Source organism: Brassica napus, unplaced genomic scaffold (assembly GCF_020379485.1).
Source record: "Brassica napus cultivar Da-Ae unplaced genomic scaffold, Da-Ae ScsIHWf_3070;HRSCAF=3881, whole genome shotgun sequence".
Taxonomy (NCBI): Eukaryota; Viridiplantae; Streptophyta; class Magnoliopsida; order Brassicales; family Brassicaceae; genus Brassica; species Brassica napus.
The window spans coordinates 296084-314338 of record NW_026016306.1 but is presented as its reverse complement, the minus strand read 5'-3'; the positions used below and the strand labels follow the sequence as shown (position 1 = coordinate 314338).

The 18255-nt window shown below is 35.8% G+C and overlaps 2 protein-coding genes and 1 long non-coding RNA gene across 6 annotated transcripts; 1 reads left to right on the top strand and 2 right to left on the bottom strand.

Moving 5' to 3' along the window:
* The first annotated feature begins 7971 nt into the window (after nt 1–7971).
* LOC106381447 (uncharacterized membrane protein At1g16860-like) lies at nt 7972–10726 on the top strand. 3 transcript variants are annotated; one of them, XM_048774301.1, is made up of 5 exons: nt 7972–8263; nt 8706–9618; nt 9698–9853; nt 9941–10152; nt 10228–10726. In XM_048774301.1, the coding sequence occupies exons 2-5, from the start codon at nt 8764–8766 to the stop codon at nt 10418–10420; spliced, it is 1416 nt and encodes a 471-aa protein (XP_048630258.1). In that variant the 5' UTR covers nt 7972–8263; nt 8706–8763; the 3' UTR covers nt 10421–10726. The 3 variants fall into 3 exon arrangements, with proteins under 3 accessions (XP_048630258.1, XP_048630257.1, XP_048630256.1); XM_048774300.1 differs by having other exon boundaries at nt 7972–8268; nt 8751–9618; XM_048774299.1 differs by having other exon boundaries at nt 7972–8268.
* Nucleotides 10710–12329, bottom strand: LOC106381449 (ubiquitin-conjugating enzyme E2 36). Its single transcript, XM_013821350.3, has 8 exons — nt 12142–12329; nt 12042–12069; nt 11858–11944; nt 11668–11726; nt 11380–11421; nt 11221–11294; nt 11042–11139; nt 10710–10940 (listed from the first exon to the last, which is right to left on the bottom strand). The coding sequence occupies exons 1-8, from the start codon at nt 12175–12177 to the stop codon at nt 10903–10905; spliced, it is 462 nt and encodes a 153-aa protein (XP_013676804.1). The 5' UTR covers nt 12178–12329; the 3' UTR covers nt 10710–10902.
* Nucleotides 12330–15159: 2830 nt separating this feature from the next.
* Nucleotides 15160–17699, bottom strand: LOC106381446. 2 transcript variants are annotated; one of them, XR_007335192.1, is made up of 3 exons: nt 17243–17699; nt 16782–17029; nt 15160–16664 (listed from the first exon to the last, which is right to left on the bottom strand). It is a non-coding gene; the product is annotated as an uncharacterized LOC106381446 (long non-coding RNA). The 2 variants fall into 2 exon arrangements; XR_007335191.1 differs by having other exon boundaries at nt 15160–17029.
* Between the last annotated feature and the right edge of the window lie 556 nt (nt 17700–18255).

The window sequence follows — 18255 nt, the reverse complement described above, 5'->3', positions numbered from 1 at the left end:
AAATTGTTTATTATTTTTGTATTTACAAAACGTTTTTTTTATATAAATTCGATTTTACAAATCGTTTTTTGTATATAAATTCTATTTTTGGATTTATAAAAGATGATTTCATATTTATAAAAATATTTATATTTATTAAAACTAATTTTGTATTTATAAAACATTTTTTTGATTTATAAACACTATTTTTTTATTTTTTTTATTTATAAAAACTATTTTTAAATATACAAAACTTTTTTTTGTATATAAATTCGATTTTTGGATTTATAAAAGATGATTTCATATTTTATAACTAATTTTGTATTTATAAAACATTTGTTTGATTTATAAACACTATTTTATTATTTTTTGTATTTATAAAAACTATTTTGTATTTATAAAAAGATGATTTCATATCTATAAAAATATTTATATTTATAAAACTAATTTTGTATTTATAAAACATTTTTTGATTTATAAACACTATTTTATTATTTTTTGTATTTATAAAAACTATTTAGTATTTATAAAAAGATGATTTCATATCTATAAAAATATTTATATTTATTAAAACTAATTTTGTATTTATAAAACATTTTTTTGATTTATAAACACTATTTTATTATTTTTTTGTATTTATAAAAACTATTTTGTATTTATAAAAAGATGATTTCATATTTATAAAAATATTTATATTTATTAAAACTAATTTTGTATTTATGAAACATTTTTTATATTTATAAAAACTATTTTATTATTTTTTGTATTTTAAATATGTTTTCTATTTCAATTTTAATTTTATATTTTCGAATTTCAATTTAAAAAAAATAAATTTATAATTTTTTTTTTAATTTTAGAAATATTCCGAGGAAGTGTATCCTTCGAGATATTCCGACGACATCTTCCTCGGAATATTCCGAGGACTTTCCGACGAACTTGTGGTCCTCGGAATTTCCTCGGAAATTCATTTCCTCGGAATTCCGTCGGAAATTTCCGAGGGATTTCCGAGGAAAAATGAATTTCCGAGGAGTTATTTCCGAGGACTTTTTTCGTCGGTATGTCGTCGGAATAGCGTTATTCCGACGACATACCGACGATTTTTTCTCTCAGTATGTCGCTGTTTTCTTGTAGTGATGTAACCACAAGATGTAAGTGGCGGCCCTGGAGATGATGATATGCCTGGAGTTAGCAGCCTTCCAGCCATGGTAATGTCATGGTGATGACAATGAGAAAGAGCCAGCTATTGAAACAACCTAAGGTGGTCTATCAGCCACAAACTCTTTGTTCCCTACGTCTTCCAAGGCACACAAGAAGGCACACAGTGCATAGTTGGAGGAGGATGAAGTTACTTAGTCACATACTCACAGGAACAGCTACTAGAATAATTTTTAAGCAAAGATTTTTTGTTTTTTTGTTAAACTTCATCTGCTGTTGGCAGTTACCCTTAAACTATAAAGACTATTGTATATGGATTTCTTCATATTTGCCCATATATCAATGAACTTATCCACCTTTGGGATTTAACGGTGCTACAAGCAATTATCATTCACGAATATTGCAACTTGTATGTTATCCGTAATATTTGTCGACATGGTAGCTACTAAAATAATGATCAACCCTGTTTATTATTTTTTTTAAAACACCTTCTCATTACTGTTTTTTACAACTGTAAGGACAATCATATTTTGATTTCCTATTTGGCCAATTATTAATGAATCACTCAGTCTTCATTTTATACATGAGTATTAACGGTACAACAAACAAAAATTGTTACTGATTACGCATCGGATATGTTACCCATAGTATGGCAGATACTGTTCTGGATTATGTTTTGCTCTGGTCTAGGTTGGTCAGATATCATACACTAACTGACATTACATACCTTACATGGCAAAGAACTGCTGCAATTCGGAAGGAACCACTAACTTACACCAACTATAAAAGCTTATTTAAATTTTCCAACTTTCTCATTTCTAGATTTTCCAAACTAAACAATACAAAGTTTCGAACAATGAAATTTCATATTGAAGTTCTAATGCACAAAACTTCAAAATTTCAAAATTTGAAGTTGTTTTTTAGAGCATTTAAAATATCATATTTGAAGTTTTGAAATTGCTTTTGGAAATGTTTTTAACACGAAACAGTTTGGTTTTGGTTTGTACTCCATTACATGTTCGCTTCAGTTTGGAATGTATTTTCTTAACAAATTGTACAATCACTTGCTTTAGTCGATAATGTTTGGTAATCAAAATATTTAACTGATAACGTGGAGATTCATTATATCGACACAAAATAATAAAAATAATAATAATATATATAGTAAAAAGTAAATAAATTAATATTTGACAAATGAATATAGACAATAGTTAATAAATTTTAATGGTCTTGAATTGGATATATAACTTAATTCGATAAAATTATAATAACATAACTATTATATATATATATAAATTTTATACAAGCATAAACAAATCATTTTTAAAAAAATGAATTCATCTTTCATTTTTGTTTAAAAATTTCAGATGTTTTAATTGAATTACAGATAAAATACATTTATATACTATCATCAAATTCAACACAAATTATATATCAAATAATTTAATTAATTAAATAAAATTTAACTGATATAAAATATCATAAAGTTAATTTTTTGGATAGCAGAAACAACTATTGTAAGCAAGAAAACTATAACTTATCACATATAATATCTCCGCACCTAAAACTTTCTAAAATACAAAAAATTATTATTATACACATCTTTTGCAAATACAAATCTAAAACATAAACCACAAAATCATATAAAATAATAATAATCTTAGATCACAAATAAAGTATATCCCGTCCGACCGGAACTAGTGATATATAAATGTGCGTATACATCATATTTGCAACATGCTTAAACCATTTCACAGCATGTAAAAACGTGGTCACCACTTAAAACTTACAAGGTACATGCAATAGCTTTCTCTGTCTCTCTGCATCACCATAGATTAGCGCTTGTATAAACTAAACAAAATTTTTTTGGCATCGTATATATTGAAACTACAGAACCGTTTGCTGTTTTGTGTATGCGAATGAAGTATAAGACTAACTCTCTTATATTAATCTCTCAAGGGAAAACTCACTCAAAACCGTAAATATCTCAAACTCATACAAACCTAATCATAACTCGACGGAATGTATATATAGCTAAACATAAATCCTAACATGCTTATAGATAACTCCTAAAGCATCATTATCTTTATCTCAAAACACAAATAGATTAGGATTCATCTTTAGCTTGCTCTTCAAGTCTTCACTCTTGCTCTAGTGACTTCAAGCTTATTCCAACATTCTCCCCTTTAAGCTTGAAGTTACTTTGTGCTGCATCTAGAACACCAATGAGCTCACGCATCTCTCTGAACTTGATCCTGCCAAGTCCTTTCGTCAGTATATCTGCCTTCTGTCGATTCTCTGCAACATGCTCGACCTCTACCAGCCCATTCTCGACACACTCCCTTATAAAATGATATCTCCTGTGAATGTGCTTAGAACGTCCATGAAAGACAGGGTTCTTAGTCAACGAGATCGCAGACTTGTTATCCACCCGAATTGTCACTCTTTCACACTCGCTGCCTGTGATCTCGCTTAACAGTTTCTGAAGCCATATTGCCTGCTTTGCTGCCTCGGTAGCTGCCATAAACTCAGCTTCACAAGAAGATAATGCCACAATCTCTTGTTTTTGAGAGCACCAGGTAATGGGACTTTCGTTGAGATAAAATATGTGTCCTGTAACACTCTTTCCATCGTCGACATCCACATTAAGAGAGCTATCACTGTATCCTAACAGTCTTACTTTATCTGCACGCTTGTAAGTAAGACCATAGGTAAGAGTCCCACGCAAATACCTCAGAACCTGTTTCAGTGCCGCATCATATGAAACCTTGGGATTGAACATGAATCTGGATAGAACTCCAATGACAGGTCAGGACGTGTGTGGATTAGATACCGGAAGCATCCAATGCTCCTTCTGTATTTCTTCTCATCAACGCCTTGTTCCTCAACTGATCTTGACAACCTTAAGTTCATATCCATCGGCACATGAGTGGAATTGCAACCATCCATACCTGTCTCAGCAATAATCTTCTCAGCATACCTTTCTTGTCTCAATGTGATACCATCCTGATGTTGCGTCACTTCAATGCCCAAGTAGTATGTAAGTCTTCCCAAGTCAGACATTTCGAACTTAGCAGCCATCTCATTCTTGAACTCGTTTATCATCACCAAGTTAGAGCCTGTGACAAGCAAATCATCGACATAGACAGCTACAACGAGAGTGTCTTCATTTTGTTTTCTATGATACAACGATGCTTCCTTGGAACATCGTGTGAATCTCAACTCTCTTAGTATCTTATTCAGCTTGTAGTTCCAAGCTCTAGGAGCCTGCTTTAGTCCGTAGAGTGCCTTAGAGAGTCTATAAACCTTTTCCTCACTCCCCTTGACTTCAAAACCCTCTGGTTGCTTTACATAAACCTCTTCTTTAAGATCTCCGTGGAGAAAAGCCGTCTTTACATCAAGATGATGTACTTCCCACCCATGAGAAGCCGCCAAAGCAATGATCAGACGGATAGTTTCTATCCTTGCAACAGGCGCGAAGACTTCATCATAGTCTATCCCATGTCTTTGTACATAGCCCTTCGCTACTAATCTGGCTTTGTACTTGTTCACACTTCCATCAGGATTGCGCTTGACCTTAAATACCCACTTCAGTCCGATGGGTTTTGCACCGACAGGTAGATCAACAAGAAGCCATGTGTGGTTCTTCTCAATGGATGCTATCTCATCCTCGCAGGCTTTTACCCATACCGTCATGCTTTTAGCCTCAGAAAAATCCCATGGCTCCTCATTAAGCGACATTAAAAGCCATTCACACTCTTCCTCAGCCATCAGTATGTAGTCAGACAAGTACTCCGGTGTTGTCCTTGTTCTTGTGGACCTTCTTAGCTGTGGTTCCTCATGCGTCTCATCTTCTTCATCAGAGATTTCCACAACATCGTTATCAAAGATCTCATCACTGTTATCTGTCTTCTCGCTAGCTTGTTCTGTTATGACAGCACTGTTATCTTCCTTAGGACTCGCGTTGAACTCAACTTCTCTAAGTCCTCTGTTTCCAAACTCTTCGAGGTTGATACTGAAGGAACTGTTCTCTCTCGCACAATCGTTCCACTTCCATGCTTCCTCCTCAATAAATACCACATCTCGGCTTACAGTAATCCTTTTGCTCGATGGATCGAACAATCGGTAAGCTTTAGTTTTTGGTTCTGTTCCAAGATGTACCAAAGCTATTGACCTATCGTCCAGTTTCTTCTTGTGAGAAGCTGATACTCTAGCGTATCCAATGCATCCAAATACCCTCAGGTGTGAGACGTTCGGCTTACTCCCTTTAAACATCTCATATGGAGTCTTAGAAGCCAGAGTTCTTGTCGCACAGCGGTTGATGAGATAGGTGACATGCCTCACAGCTTCTCCCCACATGTAATTTGGAACAATCATATGCTTGAGTATACTCCTCGTCATCTCTAGTATCATCCTGTTGCGTCTCTCAACCACTCCATTCTGTTGAGGAGAGTATGGTGCAGTTAAGTGTCTCTGGATCCCATTCTCTTCGCAGAAACTATTAAACTTATTCGAGGTGAATTCTCCTCCACGATCAGTTCGGAAAGTCTTAATAGAGATGCCAGTTTCCTGTTCTATCGACGCTTTAAGCTTCTTGAATCTCTCAAAAGCTTCACTTTTTTTCTTTCAACAACATTGTCCACATGTAGCGGGAGTGGTCGTCGATTATGACAAATACATATCTGTTTTGACCAATAGTTGGAGGATTGATCGGACCACAAAGATCTCCATGCAAGAGCTCAAGTCTTTCTGATGCTCGAAACTTGGTTGCTTGGGGAAAGGGTCTCCTTGTTTGTTTCCCAAGTAAACAGGAAACACATGTGTTCTTCGTGATTGCTATCTTTGGTATTCCTGTGACAAGCTCCTTGTCAACCATCAGCTTCACATTGTCGAAGTTAATATGACCTAGCCTCGCGTGCCACTTGCTCGATTCATTCGACGTTATTACTTGCAGACACGAAGTACTTTCAGCTTCCAGAACAACCTTGTAGAGACGATTTCTTCCTCTGTTGCTCCTGATCAGTAGCCTCCCTTCACGATCATAAATACTCAACAGATCCTCCTTCATGCTGACTTCACATCCCGCTTCAGTAGCTTGACCCAAGCTTATGATGTTGCTTCGGAGAGCCGGAATGAAATACACATTTGGCATGGTCTTCTTCACGCCATTCTTGACAAATCTAATGGATCCCTTTCCCTTTATGTCAATACGAGAGTCATCACCAAACTTGACTTTGCCGGTGTCTGTTTCGTCGAGGATGGTGAAGTAAGATCGATCTCCTGTCATGTGATTACTAGCACCATTGTCCAGATACCACAGATTGCTTTTATCTTGGCTTGTCTCAAATCTATTGGGTTTCACCTTCTCTTCATTGAGAAACACCACTTCGTTCAACATCAACTCATCTGCCACATGCGTCTCTTCTTCTTTAGTCTCTTGGGTCTCTTGAAGTTTTAGTAGACGATCAGGACAGTCACTAGCGTAGTGTCCCACCTTGTCACATCGATAGCACGTAATCCTTGTAGCATCTCTCACATAGTTGTTTCGACCACGACCTCTTCCTCTACCAAAGAATCTTCCTCCACGGCCACGGCCTCTGTATTCACCATTAGAACTATGGGTTTGTTGCTCTGAGTTAGCATACATGAGCTTGCTCTGTTCCTCAGACGTCTCTTCCTCCTCACTGATACGCTCTTTGTAGGCTTTTAACCGTCCAATGATGTCCTCAAAACTAGTAGTCTTAAGGTCTAATACTTGCTCCAATGCAGCTACGATATGTATGTATTTTCTCCTTGGAAGACTTTTAAGAAACTTCTTGACTAGTTTTGTTTCCTCTATCTCTTCTCCAAGTGCAGCAGATTTTGAAGAGATTTCGGAAATTCTTCCTGTGAACTCATCAATGGTTTCGTTGTCTTTCATCTTTAGACGATCAAACTCTGCCATGAGTGTCTGAAGTCGAGCTTCTTTCACCCTGTCAGCCCCCATATGTCGAGTTCTAACAGCCTTCCAAACCCTTTTTGCTGTGTCCAATTCTCCAACTTGCAGGACAAGAGCTTCGGGTATTGATTGGACTAACAACGCCATGGCCATGTTGTTTTTCTCATCATCTCCTTCTTCAGTTTCAATAATATCCCAGACCTTGTGTACCTTTAGTAGGATCTTCATCTTAATCGCCCATACTGTGTAGTTTGTGGCACTCAGCACGGGACACTTGATCGAGGATGATCCTGACTCTTTCTGTTTCACCGTAGCAACCGTAAGATCTCCCATAGTTTCAATTGTTTATGTTCTGATACCAAGTATTGAAACTACATAACCGTTTGCTGTTTTGTGTATGCGAATGAAGTATAAGACTAACTCTCTTATATTAATCTCTCAAGGGAAAACTCATTCAAAACCTTGAATATCTCAAACTCATACAAACCTAATCATAACTCGACGAAATGTATATATAGCTAAACATAAATCCTAACATGCTTATAGATAACTCCTAAAGCATCCTTATCTTTATTTCAAAACACAAATAGATTAGGATTCATCTTTAGCTTGCTCTTCAAGTCTTCACTCTTGCTCTAGTGACTTCAAGCTTATTCCAACAGTATATAAGCATTTCAACATCTTTGATACAACGTATATCATAAAATAAACTAGCTCGTGTATAAAGTTTGTGCCTTGTTCCTTGGCAGCTAAGATATTTTAATAGATAAGAAAACTTAGAAAAGGGGAACCACCAGTTGTAGTAATTACAGTTTACAGCTTTACTTTTAGAAAGTTCTCATAAAACTCCAAAACTCTTGCTAATACGGCAACAGATAAAAATAAAACAAACAGCGTCTTCTTCTCATCTCCTTTACTTTCATCTTTAAAAAAAAAAGGAATTGGAGAGCTGTGAAAGAGAGCGATACTGAGACAACGAAGGAATCAACTGTTGCGGGTGAAAGAGATTGAGATCGGGATCCACACGACGGAGAGTGTGTGAGCTAAACGGATAATGGGATCTCGGCCTCTCGACTGTTACTTCCGCTTCGTCTTCCACTGTCACTCCCACAACTGCAACTATCTTCCTTGATAGTTATTATTGCTATACACAGAGATTTGTGAAAGCTTACACTCTCTCTCTCTCAGGTGGTAAGGTAATCTACATACCCTCTTCATGTTTTCAGATTCGTTTAGTCCATTTTGGGGATTTAGGTTTTGCCTTTATTACTACTTTTGTGTTTTTGTGATTCTGAGATGTTCATTGGTTTGGATCCATCGATGAGATTTTGAAATTAATACTGATTTGCATTGGAACCTACTCCTGAATCCACACTAGATTTGACCTGGTTATCAACTGGGGAACTGATATTGAGCCTGCACTAGGTGCGACGTTTGTGGGCATAGGATTAGCCCCGGGTTCTAGAGGTTTAGGATCCGTTCGGATATTTAGAGAATCAGGTTCGGTTGTTCGGTTGTGCTTGTCATATAGCTTGTCTTATTCTTCTTATGTATATAATGTTACATCATCTATATATAAACCAGTTCTGTAACTATTTTGTTCGTTTCTCAATTCTCATGGGCGTTCCTGCAGGACTTTGAAACCCCTAACGTTGCAACAACGCATTGTTTGTGGCAGTTTAAGATATTAAATGGGTTCGAGATACGCATCTCACCAGCTCAGCAACGGTCTCTTTGTGTCTGGGGGTAGGCCGGAGCAACCCAAAGAAAAGCCTCCTACAATGAGCTCAGTAGCCACGCCTTACACCGGCGGCGATATCAAGAAATCTGGAGAGCTGGGGAAGATGTTTGACATTCCCACCGATGGAACCAAGTCAAGGAAGTCTGGTCCAATCACCGGAGCTTCTTCAAGAAGCGGCGGGCAGTCTGGTCCTTTGCCTAATGCAACCGGTCGTATGTCTGGCTCTTTGGCCTCTGCCGCTGGGTCGAGTTCCATGAAGAAAACAAACTCTGGCCCTTTGTCTAAGCACGGGGAGCCTCTAAAGAAGACATCCGGTCCGCAGTCTGGTGGTGTAACACGTCAGAACTCTGGTTCTATTCCTATGCTCCCAACAACAGGTCTAATAACATCTGGGCCGATTACTTCTGGTCCTCTGAACTCATCTGGGGGTCCTAGGAAGATCTCTGGTCCTCTAGACTACTCTGGTTCGATGAAGACACATCATAAGCCTTCCCTTGTCCATAACCAGGCCGTAACTACACTTGGTCCTGAAGATGACTTCTCCTGCATGAAGAGCTTCCCGAAGCCTGTCCTCTGGCTGGTTATACTTATATTTGTGATGGGGTTCCTCTCTGGAGGCTTCATCCTTGGAGCGGTTCACAATGCAGTTCTCCTCATCGTTGTGGCGGCCTTGTTCGCTCTTGTTGCTGCGCTTTTCTTTTGGAATCTTTCTTGTGAAAGACGTGGCGTCACGGATTTCGTTGGTGGTTATCCTGATGCTGATCTTAGAACTGCCAAAAACGGTCAATACGTTAAGGTCACTGGGGTAAGTAGTGTCTAAGCACACACGCATGGGATGTACTATGTTTATGACATTGGTTCTTATATTTTTGTTTGCTGTAAAGGTGGTCACATGTGGTAACGTGCCGCTTGAGTCATCGTTCCATAGAGTTCCCAGATGTGTTTACACGTCTACTTGTCTATATGAGTACCGTGGGTGGGGTTCAAAGCCAGCCAATGCTTCACACCGCCGCTTCACATGGGGACTGAGATCAGCAGAGGTTTGATGATATTTCGTTTGAGAGAAAAAAATGTTAATCTTTCTATGTGGAAATGTCTCTAAACTTTGCATCTACAATACATGGCAGAGGCATGTGGTAGACTTCTACATTTCTGATTTCCAGTCTGGTCTGAGAGCATTGGTGAAAAGCGGAAACGGTGCGAAGGTAACACCTATTGTTGATGACTCTGTTGTCATCGATTTCAAGCCAGGAAACGAGCAGGCGTCTCCAGATTTCGTAAGGTGGTTGGGTCAGAAGAATCTATCTAATGATGAAAGAGTGATGCGGCTTAAAGAAGGGTATGCAAAACTCAGCTTGTGTTACCTTGTGTTAAAAGACTGTTGGTCTATGTTGATACTTGTTTTAATTTGCAGATATATCAAAGAAGGAAGCACAGTAAGTGTAATTGGAGTGGTGCAGAGGAACGAAAGCGTGTTAATGATAGTCCCAACGACAGAGCCGTTAGCAGCTGGTTGGCAATGGAGCAAGTGCACGTTCCCTGCAAGTCTTGAAGGCATTGTGTTGAGATGTGAAGATTCATCCAATGTAGACGCAATTCCCGTTTAGTGCGGTTAGTAGTAAGTCTTTCTTCTTGTTCTTCTTCCACGGTTGGTTCACTTCGGCTTCATAAAATATTTTTCATGAAATCTGAATTGTGTTCTTTGTTGAGATGATTCCTTTGGTTTGTGGTTTTATGGTAGTTTCTTTTTTTGCCTCTAAATATTTGTTATTACATTAGGATGATGGATATTGATTTACTTGGTTTGTGTTTTGGTTTGCAACTGTAAAGCTATTCTATTTTTTTTTACTCGTGTCCTAATACAATGGACTTTATCTATTTCGTTTGGAATGCAACTAGTGAATGTATTGTTATTTGGATGAACGAGTCTTGACCCTATTAGTTAATGATACAATCATTCAAAGAGATTACAAATTCGTGTGCCATAACACACATTTTTATCATAATGATAAAAAGAACCAACAAAAGATAAGACTTCACCAAATGTAATGTTATTTGGATGAATGAGATCTTTTCGCCCTCGACTGCATCATTCGCCGCTTGCGTAAAGACGGGTCCATTCCTTAGCTGCGCAGATTAGTTCACAAGGATGATGTGAGATACCAACGCATGGGTTTAGAAAGAATGAGTTAAAAAGTTCAGAACTCATGGTTTCAAATCTACAATACCTGTCTCCACAGCTTCGGCCTCATTACTCTTCCAATGCTTAGCGATGTTCTCAGACAAGGGATCATCAGGGTTGGGTGCACTCAGAAGAGCTTGAATACTATTTTTGAAGGACAACATAAGAGAGCAAGTCATGCCTCAAGAAACCTATTGTGGCACGAGATAATCAACTCATACGTACCTTAAGAGCACAGTTCGTATTTGTAAAGCAGGGCTCCACTTGTCTTTCAGAATATCAAGACAGATTCTTCCAAGCTGTAGGTGCATAAAAGAGACGAGTTTAGGAACATGTGTTTTGATTTGTGAATGGTAACATGGAGAGGGGGAGTTAAGAGGAGACCTTATCAATGTTAGGATGGTATATCTTGGTGAGAAACCTAACCTGTTCCAAACCAATATCATTAAACAGAGCCCACGAATACTAACGTATAGAGAAAAACACAAATCTCAATACAAACTATTTCCACTCGAATACAAATGTTAGTAATATACCCTTTTTAACAAAAGAGAAACAATGACATTGCATTCAAGCCACCATCGGAGGCGATGAATGGGCCTAACTACATAACATGACTTGGAAAGAAAAAAAGGAAAAAAAGAAACTCCAAACCAAGGAAGTTAGTTATACCTTGGGAGCAGCCATAGGGTATTCTTCAGGCAAAAAGAGCTCCAACTTGAAAACTCCTCCTACACAATGGAATCAGGTTGAAGCAAATGATTGGCATATATGATGATGACCCAGTAAACTACCGAAAATTATTAGTAGACTTAATCCAAATGAGAAAAACAACAATTACCAAGTTTACTCTACTACCTACCTTCATAAGGTGATTGAGAAGGACCAAGAACCATAACGTTGAAGTAACGCATGTTCTCCTCAGATGGAGATGCACTTATACCCGGAGCTGCACCAACATTTCAATTCATCACATTTTCAGGATCAAAACCTCAATTTTCTAAGCTAAAAAGTCAACACTATGGCACGAATCAAAAAGAGCTTACCGGGTTCACTGAGCAGACGTTGCGTTTCCTATCACATCACAATTGAAATTATTAGAAATCAATTTCAATGACAAGATCGGGACGAGATTGGAAAACAAACCTTGATGATTCTTCGGGGGAGATTACTGTTGGCCATTATCGCTCGCTCGCTCGATCGATAAGAGTTGGGGTTTTTTGGGAGAGAGAAGATCCGCACGCCGAGAATCGAGAACACTTGGTCGTCGTCGTCGTCTTGGGTCGAATCTGAAGTGCTCCTCAATGCAAAGAAAAACTAATAGTTTATTGCACATTTTCCCGAAACATTTAGAGGATATTACTGGCTATCCCTTAAGTTTCATATATTTACCAATGTATCCTTTTTTTAGTATTATTTTGTTTTAGCAGACAGACCCCTACGTTTGGTTTTATCAATGACATTCCCTCTATTATTTTTTTATTACAGATGTTCCTCAAAGTAAGCAGATCCAAAAACCCAAACCGGAACCGATATGAAAATATTCGATCCGAAACTGAATCAAAAATTTACAACTACATATTGGATCCAAAATTTTTCTACCCAAAAAAATTCGATCTGAATCCGAACCGATTCATATCCAACTTAAAAACATGAATACCCAAAACTATGATTTTTTTGTTCAATTTTTTATATTTTATTTTATGATTTATTTGAAATTTTTTTTGTCAATAATATTTGTTATTATTTTTGTAGTATTTTCAAGTAATATTAAATTTTAAATGTAAAATTTAAAGTTAAAAAAATGTTTTCTTTTAAGTATTAATAGTTTGTTATTTTGTAAAATTATTTTAGATATATATGATAGATTTTGACTAAATTTGGATAATTTGTGTTCTTTTCAGATCCTTAATACATGAATCCGATACAGATCCAAATATTACAGATATTTTAATTATAGATCTAAACCGATCCGAACCCGAGAAAAAACGAACCAGAACAAAAAAGTTTATAAATACCTATGGGATTCAAATGTCTAGGACCCGAATGAACTGGTCCGAATCCGACTTGAAAACTCGAACGTGCAGGCCTGCCTCAAAGTGTGCTTTGGAGGCTTTGCTATGACCTGAGATTGAGAACCCTTCTGCAGGCTGTTGAAGTCGAACTTGCACGCCTTGTGCTGTGTAAACAAGCGTAAAACCTTAAATTGTTATAAGATTTTGAGTGTGAAGCATTTTACTGGGCCGTATCCTGACAGTGGACAAGGCCCAAATTTGGTGAGCGATTGCAAGCCTAGCGTGAACGAGATTTTGAATTGCGGATATCCGTTAACCCGTAAATTTTTGTTTTATTTTTTATTTTTATTTTTTAAAAGATATTTTTTGTAAAAAGGTATATTTTTAAAGAAAATACGGGAATTTTAAAAAGTAATAATAAAAATATTTTGAAATTTTAATTATAAATATATTGTTTATATTACATTTTACAAAAATTAAATTGAATAAATATTTTTTAAAATAAAAATATAAATCGTGGATCCCGTGGGTTACCCGCAAAATTAAATGGGATGGGTGCGGAAACAAATTTTTTTGTTCGCGGGTTGTGCGGATCGGATTTTTTGTCAAAATTTTTTTTTGCAATCCGCGGGTTGGCAGGTCAGCGAGGCGGGTTTAATCCGCAACCCAGTCCTAGTTAAATCAAGTACTAGAGTTTTCGAGAAAATTTTCAGTGAGCGTTTTTTTTATTCACTAAAAAAGTTCAGTTATATATTACATACTTCCTCTGTTCTTTAATGATAGAATTTTAGAAAAAAAAGTTTGTTTTAAAAAGACGTATTTTTGTGTTTTTATAAAAAATTTTAAAGTTTAAGAAAATTATTTGAATTTATTGAGTTACTATTGGTTAAAAGTTATTAAAAATAAAAAAATGATACATTTATTATGATAGTTTAATGTATTTTTTTAATATGTGTAAAAATATTAAAAAGTCTATTTTATAGAATGGAGGGAGTATTGTTTACGGTCGATCCATTTATATTGTTTTCCCTATTTACAATAAGCATTTAATGTTTTACATTAATAACGTCGAGACAATTTCATTATGTTAGTTAATGATTTGATTTGATTGCCGTGGGACCACCTCTATGCATATGACTGATTCCTCTGTGTTTCTTTGTTGTTCTTATTTGAACTAGAATCTTTTTCCGCGCTACGCGCGGATTATATATTTTAATTTATTACATTTAAGTTCTATTTGATTAAATTGATGTTTTTAAAAAATTCTAGTACCAATTATAGTAAAACTATTTTAAAAATATTTTTGTTTTATATGACATATCATATAATCTGATAAATAAATAATTAAAAATAGTTTTGGCTTTTAAAAATTACAACTATTAACCAAATAATTAATAGATTCAAAGTTTTCTAAAGTATATATGTATATATAGTAAAATTTGAAGAAGACGCTACTATATAAAGAATTTAACATTCTACTTTTAAGTATGATATTTAATTTTATATATTCGTTAAATTATTTCTCGAGCAACAAAATCCTACGTAAACTTAATTTTATTCCCTAAATATTAAACCTAAACAATAATCACTAAACTATAAACTCAAACGGTATAGTATTTTTGATTAAGTATATTTTTTAAAATGATATCTAACTTAATGAATGTAATTTCTTATTGCCTACACTTATTTTATTTTTATTTAAATGATTTTAATAGAGTATTATCGTTCATGTGTTATTTTAAACAAAAATATATTTTAGTAGTAATTACAGTATTTTGTATATTTATAAACTACCTCTATATATTTTTTACATACACATAAGAGTGGGCACCAAATGGATATCCAGGGTTTTGAAAATTTTTCGTGATCAAATTTGTTTTGTATAACTAAATATTCACTACAAATGAAGATTCTAATTCTCTTGGAAGTTGAAATATTTTTCTTTAATGTTTCCATTCACTATCGACAAATTATAATAAAATGATTTATCTTAATATTTTTTTCTTTTTCTTCTATATCTAGGGGTTTGTCTGCCTTACCGGCAGAACGTTATATTTAAAACTATTTTCTCTGAATATTACATTTCTAAAAATAGTGCCAATTATACATGGTCTTATTGAAAATTATTATACATAGTTGAGAGCAGGGGTGAAGCCAAACTTTTTTTAACTGGGTGCACAAATAATTATATAAATCAAATAATAACCTTAATACAATGGTTTGTGCAATTTATAACTTTGACTTTTGTTTACAATGCTGAATTGAACTTATTAACCTTGCGGTTTCTCGTGTCTAACTAAAAAAAAACAGTATCTTGACCAGATTTTAAAAGAATGCAAATCTATTCCACAAACGTATACATGTTACAACATGTAGTTGACATAATCATACTCCCAGCTAAAACAAATGATCTCATCAGTTAGCTGCGCCTTCAGCCATCTCTACTCTACCCACACATCTGGGCAGATCTCCTGATTTATAGTATAAGAATAATTTAAAAGATCCATAGATCCTTAAGAAAGGCAAGAAATGCGTTTTGGAGCTTGTAAGATGAATATTACATAACTCGCGTCATTGAGGAAGGTGTTGTACCCATTTCTATTATTGGTGATGCTTACAAATCCTTTAGACTGATTCAGTCATCACTGTATCGGTCAGACCTCTATCGTTTAGAACATCTTCACACTTGAAAGCACATCAGCTCCTTCCATGCCCGTTACCGCTTTCTGAAACTCATCCAACAACACAGATCCTGATCAATTGAAAATTTATCCCATACAATCTTTTATTCTCTTCAATGGAAATCCAACAGCCGGACTGCTTGATTTAAATCAACGGAGATCATGTTTACTCGCTAGATGCCAGAGAAAAATAAGTGATAGCTCCCAACAATCTCTAGCATGAAAGAAGTTATGAACATATTCCACATATCTGTTAACGGTACCTGAAAATTTTAACACTGCATCAAACTCTCCCTGTAACCATGGTGAAAACATTAAATAAAGTGACCACACTATGAAGATACCCATTAAAGAAAACCAGAATATTTTCAAAGTCAAGAACTACCTCTAATGTTAGATGCAACTTCACAATAATCTAGAAACCTGTCACAAAGCTATATATTAGAAAAAGATTGCTCCGTTCATTTGTGCAACTCCAAAGAAATGAAAATAATGGATCTACATAATCTCGATAAAGAACATTTTGTTCAGACCACTAAATATGGAGATACTCTCAAGAAAATCCTTTGATACACTTTATAGATTAGTACAAACACAAAACACATAAAAAGCTCTGATTTTGCAGGTTCGAGCGGACAAACACAAGGCCAAAACTCTTAATCTAAACATTGTAACTTATTAAAAAAAAACAAAGCCCTGAAATTCCACAGGACCAAAAAAAATAGTTAACATACCTGTTTCGAGCAAGCGGTGAGAAGAGAACAAACAACGTTTTATCTGTAAAAGCTATTAGATGAGTTGGCTTATCGTAAGAACCAAAAAATTTCATTGGAGATAGACTTAAGAGAAATGGAACAGAGATATTCAGATATCAAACTGTTTCCCTCTTGTATTTAATCAAGTCTCTGAATATGATACCTTGGCTCCCCATGTCAGCACTCTACCATTGGATGCAACTTGTGCAATATACATTCTGTCATGACACAAGAATGAAACCCATAAGCCTAAAGCATTTATCTAATGCAACATCTCAAACCAAAAGACATGATCTATTGTTACATGTAACAGAGAGAAGAACTAAACACATTACATAACGTTAACGGCAAGGAGGACATTGGTCCACCTCTGTCCACTTCTTGTGTTTCTCTTGGATGTCTCCTGGTTTGATGATGACCCCTCCTCACCTCTAGGACCTATCCTACTCTCTCATCCACTAAAGAAACATACAGATAACGAAGATCTGATATCATCTCTGGAGTGAAGAAACTTAGCCCTGTTGAATACAACGACTCTTCTTGAGAACCCCGTTCGTGCAGCATCATAGACTTGCAGCAGTATCTGTCAAAAGCAGCAGAGAGACAGAGAGTCCAAGACAAAATGAGATAAATCTTGAAAGCAGCTATGATCGTGATTGAAAGTTGAAACCTTTTTACAATTAGAATTGCAAAAGAGCTAATCACAAAGCACACAGGTGAAAAAAGTTTAAACCTTTTTTGTTCCAAAGTTCTAAACTTTAGGAGTAAAATATAAGAGAAGAAAGTTAGCTTGAACCTGAAGGGAAGAGCGGATATGGAAGCCAAGTCGGAGGTGACGGCGAAGATGGTCGCAGGCGTGTTTCGATGTGGCGGTTGCGTAACCCCGAAACACCGTAGATACAGATTCCGGCGGCCAGAGATTATGTTGAGATAATGACAAAGGTACCATCTCCGTTCACGTTTCTCAGGTTCGGAAAGGACAAATAGAGATGGAGAAAACGGAAAACAGAGAAAGAGGAAGCGTATATACCTTGAGAGAACATCCCACAGTGGTAACAACAGCCGCCGTCAAGTACGACCGGGTTATAATCGGCATCTGTTTGTACCATTCTTCTACAGCTTGAGCCATACCCAATCCGATCACAAAGAGCAATTGAACAGAGAGTCTTAAAATTCAAAACCTAATCGAATCTCTAGAAGCTTTGATGAAGAGGAAACAGAGAAGACAAAGTCGATGCGAGTCGTAGGTTTTTTTTTTTTGACTCAGGCTGCAGATGACATGGCAGTAAAGACGAATTTGATTGGATGATTTTTTGATCCGACGTGGCATAGCTAAGAGGAACTCATATATCCCTTTTAGTATAGTATAGATATCTGTAAAAACATAAATGTAATACTATAGTTTTTCCACTGAATTCAGAAGAGTCAAAATCTAGCAGAGTAGGTAGTAGTGGACTTTACTATAAAAATAAGAGAATCCACCAAAAGTTAAGCTTTCATTTAAAACAAAAGAAAATTATTCAAATAACTATTGGATAATTCACCCAGATTATTTATTAGTATTTTTGTCACAATTTCACCCAGATTACTATATGTTATCTTCTAATATGATTGGTCATTGCCTCAGTAGCAAATTTGAAGGAAAAAAAAAATCCTTAGATTTTAATAAAAATAGAAAAAAATCTGTTGATGAGGAAAGCTACAATAAGTAAATAAATGCACTCGTCCTTTGCGGATCTTTGGGACTGGGACCTGCATAGATTTTATCTGGTTCGGTCCTAATTGAGAGAATCGTATTTATTTTGGGAA

Excerpts from the sequence above, each read along its gene's own strand:
- LOC106381447 (XM_048774301.1), top strand. The coding sequence starts at position 8,764 with ATGGGTTCGAGATACGCATCTCACCAGCTCAGCAACGGTCTCTTTGTG. Across the intron at positions 9,619-9,697 it reads AATACGTTAAGGTCACTGGG|GTGGTCACATGTGGTAACGT; the intron begins GTAAGTAGTGTC and ends TTTGCTGTAAAG. Across the intron at positions 9,854-9,940 it reads GGGGACTGAGATCAGCAGAG|AGGCATGTGGTAGACTTCTA; the intron begins GTTTGATGATAT and ends AATACATGGCAG.
- LOC106381449 (XM_013821350.3), bottom strand. The coding sequence starts at position 12,177 with ATGGCCAACAGTAATCTCCCCCGAAGAATCATCAAG. Across the intron at positions 11,945-12,041 it reads ACGTCTGCTCAGTGAACCCG|CTCCGGGTATAAGTGCATCT; the intron begins GTAAGCTCTTTT and ends ATGTTGGTGCAG. Across the intron at positions 11,727-11,857 it reads TTCTCAATCACCTTATGAAG|GAGGAGTTTTCAAGTTGGAG; the intron begins GTAGGTAGTAGA and ends TCCATTGTGTAG.